This window comes from Puma concolor, chromosome A3, assembly GCF_028749965.1.
Source record: "Puma concolor isolate L17-30 chromosome A3, mPumCon1.1.hap2, whole genome shotgun sequence".
NCBI classification, from domain to species: Eukaryota; Metazoa; Chordata; class Mammalia; order Carnivora; family Felidae; genus Puma; species Puma concolor.
The window spans coordinates 88,968,696-88,990,295 of NC_141669.1; the positions used below are offsets into that span (position 1 = coordinate 88,968,696).

Here is a 21,600-nt window from a genome sequence, read left to right on the forward strand (position 1 = left end):
GTAACTGGCCTTTTTGGGGTACCTGACCCTCAATACAGTACTCCCATCATCCTAACAGCATTTTAAGGTATGGAAAACGAGGGTCTCAGGGGTGATTTGCCCAATTCTCACAGCTACTAAAACATAGCAGTGGCAGGATTCAAACCTACCAGGGTTTGTGACACCCAATACCAGGGTTTGTCCCCCCCGCCCACCGGAACGTGCAGAAACCTCCCCCACCCCGGGTTAGGCCAGGGAGTCGGGCGGAGCTGGCAGATGGCGGGGCAGGGCGCGCGCCGGGACCCGCCTCCCGGAGGAGAAGCGGAAGCGGAAGCGCCATCAGACGGTAGCCATGGAGACGCGGGGGGTGGCGGGTAGCCACGGAGAAGCGCGACCTTTAACCTGCAGCCGAGGGTACGTCAGAGGCGACAGCAGACGGAAGTGCGGAGTCGGCGGCGGCTGGGCTGTAGGGGTTGCGGGGCAGCGGGGCTGCGTGGCCACTGCAGGCCGGCTGCCATGGAGGTAACGCTGCTCGGGCGACCGGACTGGGACCGGGGCCCACCATCTCCCCGCGGGGCCTTCCCGAGCCGCGGTTTGAGACACGGGGATGGGCGCCGTGTGAGTTCTTGGCAACCTTCCCTTTGCGCCCCGCAGCCCTGCGCTGCTCCGGTCTCTGCCCCTACTGCCCCAAACTCAGTCCCTAGATTACCTGGCTCCTTAGAGCCAGATTGTATATGATTTGCCACAGCGACAGACCCTCACCTTCCCTAACTCACATAGGAGTTTCCTACAATTGATTCCACGGAGAGGCTTTACCTGTAAAGGTTCCAGCGTTCTATCTGAGATTAGAAGAGTTCTTGATACGTGGGTTTGATTTTGTTTTGCAGGATCCTGTTCAAGATGGGGTGGCTTCACCAGCCACCTCTGGGACCGGGAAATCTAAGGTGAAGAGAATACAGTACTTGACTAGCCAATTCACTGAAGAGTGGAAGGGTGATGAATGGAAAACTTTGGCATGGGTAGGAGGGTGGCCTATTTAAAAGAAACCCTTCCCCCAAGGGCTCTGGATTCTAATTGACACAGTAACCAATCTGTTATCTTTTTTTTTTTTTTTTTTTTTAAGTTTCATGGTGTGAAAGGAATGGACCTTGTTTACTTCCTGCTCCTGGTTAGCACCGCTGAGAGATTCTGCAATTTTTCAAACATTAATCTATGAGGATTTATATAGTGTAGTGGAAAGAGCAGTGACATTAAGTAGGAGTCAACGGACTCAATTCTGTAGGTTACTCCTACAGTATGAAAAAAAGGTTGAATTAGGTAATTTTTATGGTCTGGTACAACGTTTAACATTCCATGATTCTAAAAAGATAGTGGTTTATTGCTTGCATACTAAGTTTTCAGTACTTCCCTGAACAGTTACTTCATCATTTAAGCTTCATGGTAACCATGAGACAAGTACTTTTGTTATCCCAATTTTACAGATGAGAAAACTGAGCCCAGAGGTTAAGTAATTTCCCTGATTTCTTAAAAAGACTAAATGCACCCTGATTTGTCTTGTTGCTATATTTATGCTTACATATTTTCAGGTAGCCAAAGACATTTCAGCCTTGAATAATTTTACAGCTCCAAGGAACGTTAAGTAGAATTAGTCCCAGTCCCCTAATTTTACAATTAAATCAAAACCCAGAAAGTATCTTAACCTAAACAAGAATTTATGTGAGTAAGAGGATATGTGCTGTTTTTTATATTTCATAGCAGTCCCTTAACTGGTATTTATTGAGTTGAAGTTGCAGTTGCTACTTTTAAAAAATATGGTTTGGTTGACATGAAGATTTATTCAGTAGGATGTTTTTAAGAAGATATTATGTTTCTTTTTTTGTGGTCTAAAAGGAACATGAGTTATAACAAATTAGTAATATCATTACATCTTTCAGCTGGAAACCTTGCCCAAGGAAGATCTTATCAAGTTTGCCAAGAAGCAGATGATGCTAATACAGAAAGCTAAAGCCCGATGTGCAGGTATTGAGTTGAAAATACTCATCTTTACAATCTCATTGAATCATGATTTAAAATACATGATTTGAATACATGATTGTATCATTGATACAATCTCATTGAATCATGATTTAAAATACTAGGTTTTTAGTTGTATATTGGCTTATTTTGTTTACCAGTGAATCCAATAAAATCTTACTCAGTGTGAAATCTATTATTATTTAACATTCTAACCATTTACCTGTGATTTTTTTTTTTTTTACCATTACACATCTCTAAACGGCAGTTATTTTTGAACTATTAAAATAACTTAAATAATAAAATAATAAAAATCAAGGAAGAGGATCTTAAAGAAAAATTTGGTTAAAATTAAGCATTTTTTTGGATTTGGATTGTATATTGATCTAGATAAATCATTTTTTTCTAGGGTAGTCAGTTGAAATGTCAGAGATAGAAGATTGTGAGCCCAAAGAAGTAAAAAGAGGCCTCAAGTAAAGTAATAAAATATTTCCATTCCTGGAATGTTGAAATATATTTGTGGAAGTTGATTGATTGCCTGTTCAACTTTATATTCCTAAAGAATGTAGATATTAGTATTCTTTTCAATACGTGCGGTGAGGTCATGAATTTCCAATGACTTAACAAATGTTAATTGCTACAAGCCAAGATTTATTTTCTACTAGAAAAGGTCACATTGTGTTTAGGGAGATTGGGCCAGTTTGTGATAAAGAGAGTAATAAATATATTTGGAAACGTGTTCTAGGCTCCAGACCTGGACATGAGTTGATGAAATAGGTTAGTATTTATGCTTAATATGAGGTTAATTATTGCTTTAAGATTATACAGTAAGAAGTTATTTACAGCTAAAATACTATAATGTCTCAGATTTGCATCAAAAATATCAAGATAGGTAAGAAAAAAGGAAAAATACAGGTCAGGATGAAATGAGTCCATGTAATTATTGCTAAATTAAGGTGATGGGTGTATTAATCATACTATCCTTTCTACTTTTCTTACTTGTCTGGAATTTTTCCATAAGAAAAAAGGAAAATAAAAGGTAATATGGGGTGAAATTAGTACTTTCTCAAAATATCTGCTGCTTTATTCTAATTTATAGTGTCTTTTTTTTTCTTAAAGAATGTACTTACCACTTTAGACAATAATTATTCTCTTCATTTCTGAACTGGAATTTTTTTTAATAATTATTTAGAATTGGAGAAAGAAATTGAGGAATTCAAAACAAAACCTGTTGCTGGAGGAACTGGTGATATTATTAAGGTAATGCAAAAGTTGCAAATATTGCTTTAATTTTTATTTATTTACTTAGAGGAAATGTGTAATAACAAATCAAATTTCCTTTAAAGCTGTCAATGTGCCAGAGCCCTTTCTGGCTTTTGCCTCTGTTTTTCCACTTCCTCTCTGCCCTTGGTTAAGTTTTTTACCTCTCTTTCTGTGTGAAATGAGTGGTACTCTCTTCTCTTTTCCATCGCACACACTCTGTAATTAAGGCGCTGCCTTAATCTCAGCCCTGCTCTTCCCTCTCCCCCTCAGAAAACCCGTGCTCAGGAATTTGATGGTGATTTTTAGGCCAATGGATGCACAAAATCTATAAATAGATATATATACCTGGATGTGATTACTGACCCACATCTCACAGTTGAATCTCTAGCTGTTTGGGGAAAGATTTAAATATTCACCCATTTCTCTTTGTGTTTAGCATGGCCAAATCCCTTTTACTGGACAACCAGTGGCAGCACTGTTTTTCAGACCTTTTAACTTTAGAGACTCTTCAGTTTTCCTGTTTCCTTTATCCTGTACATGTGTCAGCCACCAGTGATCTATAGTTCCTTCAAGATAATGCTGCAGTTTATCAGTACACTTTCTCTTCCCTAACCCGGCTCTCTCTTCTCTTTTTGTTTTATATGCTCTTGCCAGATCACAGGGTATTGTTTTTATCTTGTTTATCTGTTGAAGAACCTGAATTGCTTATTCTTACTTACAGGCCCCTAATGCTAACTAAATGTACCCTCCCCACCCATTTGGTCTAATCTTTAGAGTTTCTTTTGTTTCTCAAAGCTTTGTAATGTTTTTTTCCATGCTTTTCTAAATTTTCTAAATTTCTAGTAGTCATCTTATTTCTAGTAGTTATCTTCTAGCACATTGGGATACATCTAAAGTTTTATTCAAAGCTGATGTATTTGACTTTCATTTTTAGAAGAGGAATAATCGTATTTTCCATGTCAAAATTTGAAGGTATATGAAGTTATATGCTGCTTCCAAATGCAAGGGGGAGGTGAAATTGCATGTTAAGATAATGAAATTTCTTGTACATGTCACTCTTGTTATTATCTCTTTGCTGGAATCAAGTCTGTATTTCCTAAGAAATAACTGTGCATCTGTGCCTCTAATCTTCAAGATTTTTTATAGCTGTTTTCAGTTAATGACCTGTATATATCCCCTAAAAATCAGTGAATGTATTTAGGATTGCCCTGATATTTACCAATCAGAAGTTTATTTTGCAATATTCTATGTAATGTGAAAAAGCTAATTTTAAAACTAAAATTGTTTTAACCAAAGTAATCTGTGCACATAATTTACAAATAATGCTAATAACTAAATAACTTATTAAAACACTAATAACTTCTAGAAATTATTTCTGTATTTCTAAATAATACAGTTACACTGCTATTCCTTGATTTATCCATTTTAGACATTTAGCTATTAACTTGCTGTTAACAGCATATGAAAATTTTGCTATCTTTCCCAATAACTCCTACTTTCCATTGATCAGATAGATCAGATCATCTTTACTGTTTTTTCCTGGACCCCTCCACCCCCCTTCTAAAGCCTTCTGTCCTGCATTAATTTGTTCTGGTTGTTCTCTAGGTCTGCCACCCAGTTTTCCTGGAAATGGCCTTGTGCCATGATCCTGTGAATTTTTACACTGCTTTTCTATATTGGCCCCCCATTTGCTAAGTGACATATTATTCACTGTGGTGGTTAACCTCATCTTCATAGAGTATGCCCTTCTGTAGCATCCTAAGAAGGGATGTATGGGAGGAAAATGTCATCCCATATTTTAAAATGGCTTTATTCTACCTGTGTTTGAATAATAGCTATAACTTGATATAGAACTCTAAATTTTCTACATCTGTTGTTTGGTTTGTTTTTATTACTTTATGTAAGTTCAGAAGTAGACAGATATAGAGTGATAGTAGACTAATTTATTTAAGATTTTAACATTTTTATAGATTTTAAACATTTAGGTTTAACTTAATCTGGATTCATGATGAATTGGATTTGTGATTTTCCTGTTTGTAAAGTCTTTCAATATTTGTATCATGTTATGCAAATTTTGTAGAATAATGGAATCTGCTTCTTATTTTGTCTGAACAAGTTCATATGTAATTGGGATAATCTGTTCTTTGAAAATTTGATAGAATTCACCTGTAAAACTATTCCTTCTGTTACCTTAGGTGGACATGTTTTTAAACCACTAGTTTAATTTTTAAATTGTTACAGTATTAGGCTTTTTAATTTTTTTTTCTTGAGTTAATAAGGCTATATTTTTATTCCTTTCATTTCAGTTTTTAATGTTATTGCCAAATAATTGTTCATAATATTCTCTTTAGCTGTTTAATCTCTGATTTATATGTAGATATGTTTCCTTTTTATTTTTATTGTTGTGACTTCTGTCTTCTCTTAATCAGTCTTGCTAGAAGTTTTACTTACTCTTGTTGACCTAGTTTCCATTTCATTTACTTTCTATCCTGTTAAATTTCTGCAGAGAACAAACCTGTCTGTGAGGAAGATGGGACAGGGGTGATTTCTTGCCTTTTATTCTCGTCCTCCCTATTCATATTGTCAACCAATCCCCAGTTTTTGAATCCCACACATTATACTTCCCTCAACAATATCTAGGGCCTCCAATTTCTGGACATTTAATTTACTAGAGTATTTGCCAGCTTCTCGTGTGTTTCCCTGTGAAGACACTGTAAGTTTTACTTTTCTTCCTCTTTCTAATTCAGTTCCTCCTCCACTTTTCAGTTTTTCAAAAATATGGTGAAATTTCCCGTAGTCCTTATTTATTTTCTCCTTTTCTCTTTGTTCTTATGTATAGACCTTTTTAAGTCTTTTATTCTTACTTCAGTGTGGTTTGGAAATGGTGAAGAACAAATTATGCATGTGTTCAATCCATCATTTTTAACCTCTGGCAAACAAATCACCCTGCTCCAAAACAGGCATTGACTGAACGTCTGGATGCTCTTCTTCTGGAAAAAGCAGAGAGTGAGCAACAGTGTCTTTATCTGAAGAAAGAAAATATTAAAATGAAGCAAGAGGTTGAGGTAAGGCAACAATGTAATGTTTGGTTTTTTTATTTATTTACTATAGTCATGAATTTTAGAGCTAAAATCTTAACAAGCATGTGATTTGATGACTTTAATAATTTACAACAACAAATTAATATCTAAAAAAGAAAAACAACTGAAATCCCTCATCTACATAGAGATAGAACTAGCATTTAGTTTTTGCATTTCTTAATCCTCTTTATTGCTGTAATGTTACTCTTTAATGAGAATTATTAAAAATTACTTGTTTTGTGAAAAAGTACTTGTTTAAGTAAGTTGACTCTCACACATACTCTAAATGAATCATTGTTCAGTTCTGGAATAGTCCATTGCCTATTGGGTCTGGGCTAATTTTCCCCAAAAGTCCCCTATTGTTCAACTCAGGAGATAACTCATTAAACCTTTGTGACTCAGTATAACTTCCATAATTTATCCCTTTTTAAAAGGAAATTAAATCCAGAGATTTCTTAGATTTTAGTTATTACCCTGAATAACACATTTAGTACTGCAACGTGCAGTATGATACTTAAGGTAGTTGCAGCCTGAGCAGAATTCTTGGGAGTCTCAGTGTCATATTGCTCTATGTACATTTTTGCTCACTTCCTTTTCTCTCCAGTTAGCCTGTGGCTAATATTTTTCCTGAAGGCAGGCATTTCTTTTGTCTTAATTAGGTATTTTTGTGTGCTGATTTTTATAATAGGATTCTATTACTAAGATGGAAGATGTGCACAAGGAGTTTGAACAATCACAAGGAAACTATGTGAAAGAAATTGAAAATCTGAAAAATGAATTAATGGCAGTACATTCCAAACACAGTGAAGATAAAGCTAGCTTGCAAAAGGAACTGGAAGAAGCAACAAAAAAACAATTAGAACTTTCCGAACAACTTAAATTTCAGGGTAACTGTGAAGATAATGTTAAAAAACTACAAGAAATTCAGAACATCAAGCCAGTCTTTGAGGAACAAATTTTATATCTGCAAAAACAATTAAGCACTGCCACAAATGAAAAGGAACAAGAAGTTACGCATCTCCAAGAAGTCATTGAGGCTAATTCCCAGCGTTACCAAAAAGATATTAATAGTTTGCAAGAAGAGCTTTTGCAGTTGAAAGTTGCACACCAAGAAGAGGTGAAAGATTTGATGTGCCAAATAGAAGCATCTGCAAAAGAACGGGAAGCAGAAGTGAGTAATTTAAACCAGCTAAAGGAGAATTTAGTCAGACAATGTGAAGCAAGTGTGAAGAACATTCAGGAGAAATATGAATGTGAATTAGAAAACTTAGAGAATGCGCCAGATGCAAGCCACGAAAATCAGATGTGTCCTATGCTCTTACAAGAAGAAGCTTTTGTAGAACAAGTAGTAAACGAAAAAATCAAACACTTAGAAAACACCTTAAAAGAACTGGAGTCTCAACATAGTATCTTAAAAGATGAGGTAACTTACATGAATAATCTTAAATTAAAACTTGAACTTGATGCACAACATATAAAGGATGAGTTTTTTCATGAACGGGAAGACTTAGAGTTTAAAATTAATGAATTATTGCTAGCTAAAGAAGAACAGAGCTGTGTAATTGAAAAATTAAAATCTGAACTAGAAGATTCAAACAAACAATTTTGCTGTATTGTAGAACAACATAACAAAGAAGTACAGAGACTTAAGGAACAGCATCAAAAAGAAATATCAGAACTAACTGAGACATTTTTGTCAGGTTCAGAAAAAGAAAAATTAACACTAATGTTTGAAATACAAGGTCTTAAGGAGCAGTGTGAAAACCTACAGCAAGAAAAGCAAGAAGCAATTTTAAATTATGAGAGTCTGAGGGAGATTATGGAGATCTTACAAACAGAACTGGGGGAATCTGCTGGGAAAATAAGTCAAGAGTTTGAATCAATGAAGCAACAGCAAGCATCTGATGTTAACGAACTTCAGCAGAAACTCAGAACAGCCTTTAATGAAAAAGATGCTCTTCTTGAAACTGTGAATCGTCTCCAGAGAGAAAATGAAAAGTTGTCCCAACAAGAATTAGTGCCAGAACTTGAAAATACCATAAAAAGTCTTCAAGAGAAGAATGAAGTGTGTTTAGTTAGTCTCAGTCAGAGAGATACCATGTTACAAGAACTTGAAGCAAAGATAAGTTCCCTCACTGAGGAAAAAAATGATTTCATAAGTAAAATAAAAACTTCTCATGAAGAGATGGATAATCTCCATAAAAAATGTGAAAGGGAAGAAAAATTGATTGTAGAACTTAGGGGAAAAGTAGAGCAAACTAGCCACTGCAACAGTGAACTGGAACAAAAGGTAAATGAATTAAGAGGAGAACTAGAAGAAACTTTAAAAGAAAAGGATCAAAATAACCAAAAACTAGAAAAACTTATGGTTCAATTAAAAACTGTCTCTGAGGACCAGGAAGCACTATCATCTGAAGTTAAGTCTCTTTATGAGGAAAATAATAGATTAAGTTCAGAAAAGAACCAGTTGAATAGGGATTTGGAAGTTCTCCTGTCCCAAAAAGAAGATGTTATGCTTAAGGAACACATTTCTGAATTAGAAAAGAAACTTCAGGTAACAATTACAGAACGAGATAATTTAAGTACACTGTTTGAAAATGAGCAGGTTCAGAAGTTATTTGTCAAAACTCAGTTATATGGTTTTCTGAAGCAGATGGAGTCAAAAGTTTCAGAAGAAGATGAAGAGCAAGATGTTGTAAATATCCTACAAGCTGTAGGTGAATCCTTAGCTAAAATCAATGAGGAAAAACACAACTTGATATTTCAGTATGATGAAAGGGTAGCAGAGTTAGAAACAAAGATTAAGTGCCTTCAAGAAGAGAATGCAGTTCAGCATGAAGAGCTTCAGTCTCTACTAAGAGACCATGAACAAGAGAAAGTTCTCTTAAGGAAAGAATTAGAAGAAACCCTGTCGCATAAAGAGGCTTTGCAGTCTGATCTTCTAGAAATGAAGAATGCTAATGAGAAAACAAGGCTTGAAAATCAGAATCTTTTAAGTCAAGTTGAAGAAGCCTCTCAAAACTTACATAGCAAAAATAAAACCCAAAATGAAAAAGAACAGTCTTTTGTAAGGGAGCTTGAAAACCTGAGGCTATCGCAGGAACAAAAAGAAGCTGAATTGCAGGACGTGAGAGCAGAGTTGTTGTTATTAAAGGTACTATTATTTCAATTTTATTAATTTAAATAAATTCTTAGTTCTAGTACTAGACTAGAAAATACATACATTAAATTTTTACACTTTTAAGTCAGAAGTAAATTGTTTTCTGAAAAGTACATTAAACATTTTCATGTTACGTATTCTGTATCCATATTGGTCACTTTTTGGTTTTAGATCATTTTAGAATCTTGATCTGGCATAAGATTAAATGATTAAGGGGTTAAATGTCTTGGTCAAAATTGCATAACTAGTCAACACCAAAACTACAACATGAAAAAACTAGAATTTCATTGTGGTGTGATATACATTTTACCTTTCTTAAAGAGCACTATTGAGCAGAAAAGTGGGCTATTGTGGTATTTAACTTTAGCCAAAATTTTAGATTTTTGTCCAAAATTTGTGAAAGTATGATAAACTATAATCATTTAATCTTTTCTTTATTGCATTATGTGTTTGGTATGTGTCAGGTTGTTCATCTTGGCCTTGGATACTACTGTTTTTTTTACAGTAAATTCTATATGCATAAGGTCAGTATTACTTGGTCTATCAAGGTAAGAAAAAGACTGCTCATCAAATTGCTTTTTGTGTGAATTTTCTTTAATGAGGATTTTCTCATGCTTGATATGATGGCCAATTAGTTCATCATGGGAAATGAAGTGATTTTCTTTTTGTTTTTTCTATAAAATCTAGGATTCCTTAGAGAAATCACCTGTAGAAAATGATCAACCTTCTTTAGTAAAAGAGTTGGAAGAAAAAATAGGTAAGTATGGTTTTGTATATGTTGTCACAATGAATTACACAGAGTCTTCTAGAGTTAGAATACATTGAGAAATGTAGCTGATTAATGAGTTGTTAAATCATGATAACTAGCTGTCTCTAATGCCCCCATTTTTGTTTCTCTGCCATCTGTTTGCCTTCCTTTCCAAAATTACCACTCTCTTGTTTAATTGTTTAATCTAAAGGACTGATGTGATTCCATTTATAACTGGTTCCATGATGGTTTGGGGATTTTTCATTTATTTAGCAAAGTTTATTTGAATGCCTAGCTAGATAGGCACTAGTAATAGCAAGTGATTAAAATACAGACCATGTCTTCAAAGAGCCAAGTGCCAGAGGGGCTGTTCTTGTAGTAGTTTGAAGTGTCGACAAGGTGTAATGCTGGAAGTACAGGAAGGCATGATCGGCTGTCTGTCTTCAGGTAGGAAAAACATCACAGAATAGGCTATACTTTTGTGTTGAAGAATGAGAAATTTGACATGAGAAGAAAGGTATTCTGGCAGGAGAGAACGGCAGGTGTGTGAATATCAACATACATAACATCAAGGAGCATACCAAGAAGTTCCTAGAGAGGCAGGAGTATGACCACAAAAGCACTAGAATGTGTGCAAAGAAGTTGAGACTTTGTCCTATACACATCTTTGTCATAGTAACATTATGGAGTAGCTATTTTATTCCCATTTAAAAATAAGAGACAAATACTTAGAAGTGTTAAGTAATGTGCCCATAAATCTTCAATTTAGTGTCTAGTTAGTCTAGTGAGGGAGAGGTAGCAGGGGAAGCTGGAAGATTTTTAAATGAATGATAGTTTTCTTATAGTGGATGACTGGGACAAGTGGGGTTAAAAATGAGATTAGGAACTCGGTTTGAGACAAATTTAACAACTCAGATGGTGATGTCAGGTAGACTACTAAATATGCAAATCTGGAGTTATGGGGAGAGAGCTAGATCCGAGGTGAAAAGTTGTAGTTAACAGAACAGTTAAAAGCCATGAGATGGAGATCACCAAGGAAGTGAATGTAGAAAAAATATGAAGACCAGAGACCGTTCTCTGTCATTTAAAAGTCTGAAAGATGGGAACAGCACAGGAGATTGGGAAGGAGCGGCCAGTGAGTTGGGAAAACCCAGAACATAAAATGTGTTGGAAATTAAGATCGATGAAGTGCAAGTAACAGAAGTGTTTAAAGAGGGAAAAAATATTTAACCATGGCAAATGCTAGAATAGGTAAAGTAACATCAGTACAAAGAACTAACCATTGGAGTAAGCAAACTAGAGGGCATTGGTAACTTGATAACCTTTTCCGTGATATGCTAAAGCCAGAGCCTGAATGAAATATGTTCAAAAAAAAAAAAAAAAGAAATTTGAGAGCATGTGTACACATGCTTACAAAGGGATTTGCTTATAAAAGAGATGAGACAGTATCCAGAGGGGAAGTGTGGTGGTTTGCCTTTTTTTGTTTGTGTGCTGTTTCAGCAATCCTTTTATGACCTTTCCCATCCTCTTTGGTGCTTCCACTGGGGCACCTTGGGTGGCTCGAGTCAGTTGAGTGGCCAACTCTTGATTTCAGCTCAGGTCATGATCTCATGTGTTCATGAGTTCGAGCCCTGCATCGGGCTACATGCTGACAGTACAGAGCCTGCTTAGGATTCTCTTTCTCTCCCTCTCTCTCTGCCCCTCCCCACTCTCTCTCTCTCTCTTTCAGAATAAATAAATAAACTTTAAAAAAAAAAAATGAAAGAAAGAAAAAAAGAAAACTCCATTAGAGAGGGGGATTTGCTGCACAAGAAAGAGGGAGCTTTGCTGCACTGATTCTTGAGTACATGAGAGGTGTAGGATGAAATGCAAAAGTGGAACAATTGGCCAGTGCTGCACAAACACACAGACAAAATAATCACCTGTAGCAGCAGAGAAAGGCAGAGTCTGTGAGCACAGGTGCATCTGGATTAATGAGCGAGGACAGAAATTCAGATAACTTAAGCAGAGATATCAAGAAATAAGATCTGGAACACAGGAGCTGAAATAGAGGAAATGGCTAAAGATGTTAAGGAAGAGATCAGGATTGGAGTGTGTCTACAGAGCAAAAGTATTTAACTGTATCTGATATTTCCCCATATGATCCTGATTTACAAATTGCCGCCTAAAATCCTACCATAGTTGAGTTTCTAGGAAATCTTCTAACATTAAAGGAGCACTAATAGCCTCTCCAATTCCTAGACACTTATGAAATGAGTAGGCTATTTTGACAGTTGGAAGGAAATGGACATTTTTACCATTGTTTCCCTTGCTTAGGTAATGACTAAACTTTCACTTAAAAAAATAGATACTAATATTTTTGCTACTTATTACTTTTAATTACAGATTACAGATTTTGTGTTCCAGATTAAAGGTCAATTTCTAAGGCTAACACAAGTAAATAATTTGGATTTTTTCCTTTTGAGTTCATATATATAATCTTTTCATTTTGTGTTTTTAGGATATCTGGAAAAAGAATCCAAAGAGAAAGAGGAAAAAATAAATAAGATAAAACTAGTTGCTGTGAAGGCAAAAAAAGAACTAGATTCTAGCAAAAGAGAGGTAAGGTGACTTAAAAATACAAGATTCAATAATCTTGCATATTAGAAAATCTAGTTTTTCTGTCCATAAAAAACTTTTTAGGGGCGCCTGGCTGGCTCAGTCGGTAGAGCACATGACTCTTGATCTCAGCATCATGAGTTCAAGCCCCACACTGGGTGTAGAGATTACTTAAAAATAAAATCTTTAAAAAACAAAACAAAACTTTTTATCATATATTTAAAATAGGCCCAGACTCTACGGGAAGAGCTTGAATCTGTTCGATCAGAAAAGGATCAGTTGTCTACTTCCATGAGAGATCTCATTCAAGGAGCAGAAAGCTATAAGGTAAAAATAGTTATTTTAATAGCAAGTTATATTTGTAACTTCTAAGTTAAGGAATGTACTAGAAATGTAAAACTTTTCCATAAGACAGTCACCTTGTATTTTTTAGTAAATTTGTTTCTATTTTTTTGTGTAATGTCATAGCATCCTAGTATCAAGATTTTAAGTGTCTGAGATTTAAAGTACCTTCAAGCTATTGTTTTTTAAAACCAAAATTCTGTCTTGGGATTTCCTAATAAAATCAGTAACAAAAAAGATGACTATTATTACTGTTATTATTTTATATTCTGGCCAAGTGAATAAACTTGAAATTCAAACAACAGGTTTAAAAGGAAAGTAAAAGCATTATTTGGAGGTAATATGCTTATCAACCTAACATGAGAATATTATAAAAAAATTTAAAATTAAAATAAGAGAGTGCAACAAAATCCCTGAATGTAAGATAAATACCTTTACATTCTTGTATGTATTTATTCAGCAAATATTTATACAGTCAGAGTGAATACTGAGTACTAGGGAGATGCAGTCCACCAAACAGACTAAATTCCTGCCCTCCAAGGACTTAAATTCTAATGGCAATAACAGAGAAGTAGACAAAAAAAATTTAAGAAACTTACAGTGTATAACAATAAAAGAGGATGGTATCAACAAGAGAGTGAGCCAAGTGGGATTGATTGAAAGAAGAAAATTCCATAGAAGCCAAAAAATAAAATTTCAGGAAGAACTTTAATGAGAAAATTTGGCACTTCATGAAGAAAACTGCAAAACATATATATAGCAACTATTATTATTTGATATACTTGTTTTCAGGTTGGTTTACATGTTCTGAAACAATTTCACTAAAGATTTATTTATCTATTTTGGTTAGGCAATCTTGACAATTATTTTAAGTTTCAAATGGGAAATAAGCTCACAAGAATAGTTAATACTTTTTAAAGTGAAAAAAGAAAAGCATCTTGCTCTAGCAGGTGTGAAATTTATTACAAAACCATAATGTGATACAATTCTGATATAAAAATAAGACATTAATTTAACAGAAGACAGAGACCTCTGCATAACAACAAACACTTCTAGGCCAGCCTCTTTTCTAAGCACTTTACATATCTTACCACACTTAATTCTAAAAAAAAAAATTTTTTAGTAAAAAAAAACAAAAAAACAAGAAACATATAATTAACATTGCCGCTATCACAGAGCAAGTAACAGAATGAAGCCAAGTTTGGATTCAGGAGGTCTGGTTCCAGATCTGTTCTATCACCAACTAAGCTAGATTGTATACTAGCCCAGTAAGATTTGAAAACATTGAAACCAACAAAGAAGGAATTAGGTAACTACTTCAGAATAATTTAGTTAGATTTTTACTTTACTCCCACACACCAAAATAAATTCTAGGTGGATTTAAAGAGTTTTGTGAAAAGTGAAAAGGATTTTTTAAAACCTGGTATAAAACAATCATTTTACTGCTGGATATGAGATATGTTTCTAAACTTAAAAGCAATTGAATTTACAAAGGAAAAGATAGACTGAACTATATAAAATAAAAAATTAACATGAAAATGACAAGGGATTAATATCCTTAATATATAAAGGTATTTGACACATCCATTTTTTTAAAACACTTATTTGAAATTTAAATATAGGCTCATTTGTCTTTTATGAGCCATTAGCAGCTTGCTTCTTTACATTTTAATCTAATTTATTAATTTTTATCAATGGGTAGACCAGGTATGCCAATTTCTTTGTTTAAACTATAGAGATGCCTGGGTGGTTTAGTCGGTGAAGCATCCAACTTTGTTTCAGGTCATGATCTCACGGTTCATGAGTTCGAGCCCCGCATTGGGCTCTGTGCTGACAGTTCAGAGCCTGGAGCCTGCTTCGGATTCTGTGTCGCCCTTTCTCTCTGCCCCTCCCCTACTCACACTCTGTTGCTCTCTCTCAAAAAATAAGCAAACATTAAAAAAAAATTTTTTTAATATAGATTTCAGGGGTATTGGGTGTCTCGGTTGAGTGTCCAACTTTCGATTTCAGCTCAGGTCATGATCCCAGTGTTGTGGGATCCCCTGTGTCAGGTTCCATGCTGAGCGTGGGGCCTTTTTAAGATTCTTTCTTCCTCTGCCCCTCTCTCCTTACACATGTCCACTGTCTCTCTCAAAAACCAATAAAAATTAAATATATATATATAGATAGATTTCAAAAGACAAAAAAAAAATATCAAAGAATGGTGAGCCAAGTACAAAAGGTACAACTGCATAATGAGAATGCTCATAGGAAAAGAAAGACATGCCTTTCAAGAAATGTTAAAAATTTAGGGCGCCTGGGTGGCTTAGTCAGTTAAGCATCTGACTCTGGATTTCAGCTCGGATCATGATGTTACAGTTCGTGGGTTCAAGCCCTACATCAGGCTCTTTGCTTAGAGCACAGAGCCTGCTTAGGATTCTCTCTCCCCCTTGTCTGCCCCTCCTCCAGTCTCACACATGTTCTCTCTCTCTCTCTCTCTCTCTCTCTCTCTCTCTCTCTCTCTAAATAAACTCTTAAAAATTTTTAAAGTTCCTTAGAGAAGGAAAATGATGTAGGTCAGACTCAGAAAACAATACTGAAGAAGAACAAAATGGGAGGATTAACCTGACTTCAAGACTTACTATAAAACTGGGGCGCCTGGGTGGCGCAGTCGGTTAAGCGTCCGACTTCAGCCAGGTCACGATCTCGCGGTCCGTGAGTTCGAGCCCCGCGTCGGGCTCTGGGCGGATGGCTCAGAGCCTGGAGCCTGTTTCCGATTCTGTGTCTCCCTCTCTCTCTGCCCCTCCCCTGTTCATGCTCTGTCTCTCTCTGTCCCCCCAAAAATAAATAAACGTTGAAAAAAAAATTTAAAAAAAAAAAAAGACTTACTATAAAACTACAGCAATCAAGACAATGTGATATTGGTAGAAGAATAGAGAAATAGATCAGTAGGAGAGAATAGAGAGCCCAGAAATAGACCCATATAAATATAGTCAGCTGATCTTTGACAGTGGAGGAAAAGATAACCTTTTAAACAAATGGTGCTAAAACAATTAGACATCCACCTGTAAAAAAAAAAAAAAAAAATTGAATCTAGATACAGACCTCATACCCTTCACAAAAATTATCTCAAAAGTGGATCATAAGCCTACATGTAAAACAAAAAACTGTGAAACTCCTAGAAAATAACTGGAGAAAACCTAGGTGAATTTGAGTGTAACAATGACTTTTTAGAACACCAAAGGTATGATCCATGAAAGAATTGATAAGCTATATGTATACACACACACACACACACACACACACACACACACAGACACACACACACATATATGTTTAAATTGTAAGTATTTGTTCTGCGAAAGATAATGTCAAGAGAATGAGAAGGCATAGACTGGGAGAAAATATTTGCAAAGGACGTACATCTGATAAAGGACTGTTATCCTAAAATATGCAAAGAACTACTAAAACTCAACAGTAAGAACACAAAAAACCTGATTTAAAACTGGGCCAAAAAACTTACACCGAAGAAGATTAACAGATGGCAAATAAGCATATGAAAAGATATTCCACACCATATGTCATCAGGGAAGTGCAAATTAAAACCACTGCATGCCTATTAGAATGGCCAAAATCTGAAACACCAACACCAACAAATGCTGACAAAGACATGGAGCAATAGGAACTCTCATTCAGAAAATCTGGTAGGGGGTACAAAATAGTACAGCCATTTTGACAGAAGTTTGGCAATTTCTCACAAAACTAAACCTACTCTTACCGTATGATCTAGTAACTGTTGGTGTTTATGCAACGGAGTTGAAAACATATCCACGCAAAAACCTGCATGTAGGTGTTATAAACAGCTTTGTTTATAATTGCCAAACTTTGGGAACAAGCAAGGTGGCCTTCAGTAGGTAAATGGATAGATAAACTGGTACATCCAGGCAATGGAATGTCATTCAGCACTGAAAAGAAATGAGCTATGAAGCCATGAAAAGGCGTGAAGGAAACTTAATGCATGCTACTACCAAGCAAAAGAAGCCAATCTGAAAAGTCTACATAATGCATGATTCCAACTACATGACATGTTGGAAAAGGGAAAAGACAGTTAAAAACAAATCAGTGGTTGGGGAGGAAGGGATGAATAGATGGAACAGAGGATTTTTAGGTTGTGAAACTACTCTGTATGATACTGATTAATGGTGGATGTATGTCATTATAAATTTGTCCAAAGCTAGAGAATGTACAACACCAGAAGTGAACCCTAATGTAAACTATGGACTTTGGATGGTGATGTGTCAGTGTAAGGTCATCAATTGTAACAAATGTGCCATGTATTATTGATAATATAGAAGGCTCTGCATTTGGGGGTAGAGGAGTAATGGGAAATCTGTACCTTCCTCTCTGTTTTAGTGTGAACCTAAAACTGCTCTTAAAAAAATGAAGTCTATTAAAACATTTTCAAAAATACATTTTAGGGGCACCTGGGTGGCTCAGTTGATTATTCAAGCCCCACATCAGGCTCTGTGCTGGCAGTGTGGAGGCTGCTTGGGATTCCCTCTCTGTCCCTCTCTCCGCCCCTCACCAGCTTGCTCTCTCTCTCCCTCTCTCTCTCTCAAAGTAAATAAATAAACTTAAAAATACATTTTATAGTTGTAGAATTTTCTCAGTCTTTGAATAAGCTAGGGATTCCATTTGTGAGGAAACAACAGGACGTACGATTAAATCGGTCCTGCTGATATGTTTAAGAATCATGATCATTTTTTATAAAAATAGACACAACTGAGCTCCATTAGGTTCCTCAGGGAACATCAATATTAGGATGCTGAGGAATTTTGTAGACTTGTGAACCTGGCCAGTTTCTTTTTTCAGTGTTCATATCACTTAAAATAATCATTTTTATCAGTTTTTTAATGTTTATGTTAAGAGAAAGAGAGCAGGTGCACGCACACATGAACAGGAAGAGGAGAGAGAGCGAGAGAGAGAGAATCCCAGGCCAGCTCCGTGCTCAGTGTGGAGCCTGATGCAGAGCTTGATCGTGACCTGAGCCAAAATAAAGAGTTGGATGCTTAACCAAGTTCCCCAGATGCCTCTCAGTTGTTGTTGTTGTTGTTGTTGTGTTAAAGATCTGAACAGGGGCGCCTGGGTGGCTCAGTCAGTTGGACACGTGACTTCAGCTCAGGTCATGATCTCACAGCTCATGAATTCAAGCCCCACGTTGGACTCTGTGCTGACAGCTCAGAGCCTGGAGCCTGCTTCAGATTCTGTGTGTGTCTCTCTCTCGCCTTCAAAAGTAAACATACATTAAAAATATTAAAAAAAAAAAAAAAGATCTGAACGTGCAACAATTCTGAAGCGGTGATAATTTGTAATTATTCATTTGCTTGGAATCAATATAGGCATATGCATCGAGGAAATTAGACCATTGCACGCATGGCATTCATTTTTTTGTTCCAGTGCTCCCCTTAGGAATAATATGTGATTATAGTCAGAATTTCCTGTGGCGAGCCATTATTTATTTAAGTCAGCTTTGTTATAGGAATCCCATTTTTGCAGCTCTTGACAACTATTAGAACCATAGCAAGTAAAAACGAAGACGAGATAGAGTTTAAGAAGATAAAGATCTCTGATCTATAGACTTAGAGGAATCTGCACGAAATACAAAAACAGCATGGAATCTTCTCTCTGTGGAAGACAAATGATTTCTCAACCCCATATTCATTTAAGCCAAGAAATAGCAGAACCCTCAGACAAATAAACATGGACAAACATATATATATAAGCCAGATTTTTGGTTCCCACATCCTGTTTTTTGTCGATCATTAGATGGGTAGACCATAAAATTGAAATTCAGATCCCAACATTCAGCTACTAGTGTGGATAATAGTTGATTATGTATAAATCAGAATTAGAAACAAAATTACACTTAGCCAAGAGTCGGATTTGGCAAGCAAGAGCCAGAAAGAGCCTATAATTGTCACACATGAAACCCCAGAAGAGCCTGGGAAGGACTCAAGAAGTCCTGGTCTGAATGAAGGTCACTTTTTAGGCTTTCCAAAGTAAACTTTCAAAGAAAACTCAGATTTTGTTATTTATTCTGTACACAAATTCATTATGTGAAGAACAGTCGGTAGTTTTCCAAGAACCAAGGCAAAAGCAGGATTTATTAGAGGAGGGGAAAAAAAAAAAAAAACAGTACACACAGTCTCAAAACAGTGAATCTCGTTTACATAGTTTGGAGGATAACCTAATTTGCCAGTATGTTGCAAAAAGGTCAGCCTGGGCATTTTGTTCTTGAGTAGGGACCAACCAAAAATATCAAATTTCCATTGGTTTTAGAGTCCAAAAAATGGTAAACATCTTGCCACAGAGAGTGAGACACTGATTGTATGAAATATCTTCCTATGTCCTTCCATTAGCACTTATACCTTATATTAGGCCAGGCCTGAAACATTTTCCTCATCACAATTCTTTAGGTGGAGTTAATAGGCCACCAGGTTAAGCTTTTTCTCCTCCCTCTTTAAATTTTGTTTATGTTACAGGAGTTTATTTTTATTGACGACTAGAATATATTTAACTTGCTGGTACTGTATAAATGTAAAATCCTTTTGCCCTTTAATAGTTCCATCCCATACTAAAGTCCTCTGAACTATGTTAATTTTATTATACGGTGCCAATTAGATGTTCTGTCAAATGTTGAACTTAGCTAAGTGTTTTAAACTTTCAGAATGGACTCAACTGTTATATCAAGATGGTTTGGTATTATAGTCTGATTGGTCAAATGTATAATTGTCTAAAGTTAAATCCTTTTGTTTTATTGAAGAATCTTTTATTAGAATATGATAAGCAGTCAGAGCAGTTGGATGTGGAAAAAGAACGTGCTAATAATTTTGAACATCACATAGAAGAACTTACAAGACAATTAAGGAATTCAACTTTTCAGGTAAAAAAATTTTGTGGAGGTATAATTGACATACAACATTATATTAGTTTAGTTTCAGGTGTACATCATGATTTGCATATATTTTGAAGTCTGGTTAACACCTATCCATACGTAGTTACAGAATTTTTTTTCCTTGCAATTAGAACTTTTAGGATTTACTCTCTTAACAACTTTCAAATATTCAATACAGTGTTATTAACTATAGCACCATGCTGTACATTTCATGACTTATTTATTTTATAACTGGAAGTTTATAACCTTTGACTGCCTACACTTATTTCACCCACCCCCACCCTGTGCCTCTGGCAACGACATATTCTATGAGCTTAGTTGTTTTTTTTTTTTAATTGCACATATATGAGAGATCATATGGTATTTATCTTTCTCTGATTTATATCACTTAGCATGATGCCCTCAAGGTCCATCCATGTTGCCACAGCTGGCAAGATTTCATACTTCTGTATGGCTGTATGGCCAAATAATATTCCATTTCATATATGCACACACATACACGTACATACATACATATACCACATGTTTTTTATCCATTCATCCATCAGTGAACACTTAGGTTGTTTCCTTATCCTGGCCATTGTAAGTCATGCTGCAGTAAACGTGGTTGTGCTTATATCTTTTTGAGTTAGTGTTTCTATTTTCTTCGAATAAATACCCAGAAGTGTAATTACTGGATCATATGGTAGTTCTGTTTTTAATTTTTTGAGAACTTCCATAAGGTTTTCCACAGTGGCTGCACCAATTTACATTCCCAACCCTTTTCTCCACATCCTTGCCAACACTTGCTGTTTCTGTTTTTCTGATGATAGCCATTCTAACAGATATAAGATGATATTTCATTGTGGTTTTGATTTGCATTTCTTTGATAATCAGTGATGTTGAACATCTTTTCATGTACCTGTTAGCCATTTGTATGTCTTTGGAAAAATGCCTGTATAGATATTCTGCCCATTTTTAAATCGAATTGTTTGGTTTTCTGCTTTTGAATTGTACAAGTTCTTTATTTAGGCTGTTAACCCATTATCAGATATAAGATTTGCAAATGCTTTCTCCCATTCAATAGGTTGCCTTTTCATTCTGTTGATGGTTTCCTTTGCTATATAAAGAAGGTTTTGAATTTGATGCAGTCCCATTTGTTAATTTTTATTTTTGTTGCCTTTGCTTTTGGTATCAGGTTCAAAATATCATTGACAAGACCAGTGTCAAGGAGCATACTGCCATTGTCTAGGAGTCTTATGGTTTCAGGTCTTACATTCAAATCTTTAAACCATTTTAAGTTAATTTTTGTGTAAGATGAAGATAGTGGTTCAGTTTCATTCATTTGCATGTGGACATGCAACTTGTCCAACACCATTTATTGGAAGAGACTGTACATTTCTTATTGTATATTCCTGGCTCCTTTGTCATAAGTGAATTGACCATATTATCATAGGTTTATCTCTGGGCTCGTTGTTTCATTGACCTGCATGTCTGCTGTTAT

General features: G+C 35.6%; 1 protein-coding gene across 2 annotated transcripts in view; it reads left to right on the forward strand.

The window, feature by feature from the left end:
• Positions 1-371: 371 nt before the first annotated feature.
• GCC2 (GRIP and coiled-coil domain containing 2) overlaps positions 372-21,600 on the forward strand; it is a 65,980-nt gene continuing 44,751 nt past the window's right edge. Inside the window, exons 1-10 of one of the 2 annotated variants that reach the window (XM_086701471.1) lie at positions 372-501; positions 867-923; positions 1,914-1,998; positions 3,185-3,252; positions 6,216-6,320; positions 7,024-9,489; positions 10,183-10,252; positions 12,744-12,844; positions 13,070-13,168; positions 19,986-20,105. In XM_086701471.1, coding sequence (XP_086557597.1) covers positions 496-501; positions 867-923; positions 1,914-1,998; positions 3,185-3,252; positions 6,216-6,320; positions 7,024-9,489; positions 10,183-10,252; positions 12,744-12,844; positions 13,070-13,168; positions 19,986-20,105 — 3,177 coding nt within the window. In that variant the 5' untranslated portion in view covers positions 372-495. Of the gene's footprint in view, positions 598-866; positions 924-1,913; positions 1,999-3,184; positions 3,253-6,215; positions 6,321-7,023; positions 9,490-10,182; positions 10,253-12,743; positions 12,845-13,069; positions 13,169-19,985; positions 20,106-21,600 lie in introns of both variants that reach the window. The other variant, XM_025932020.2, reaches the window with a different exon arrangement.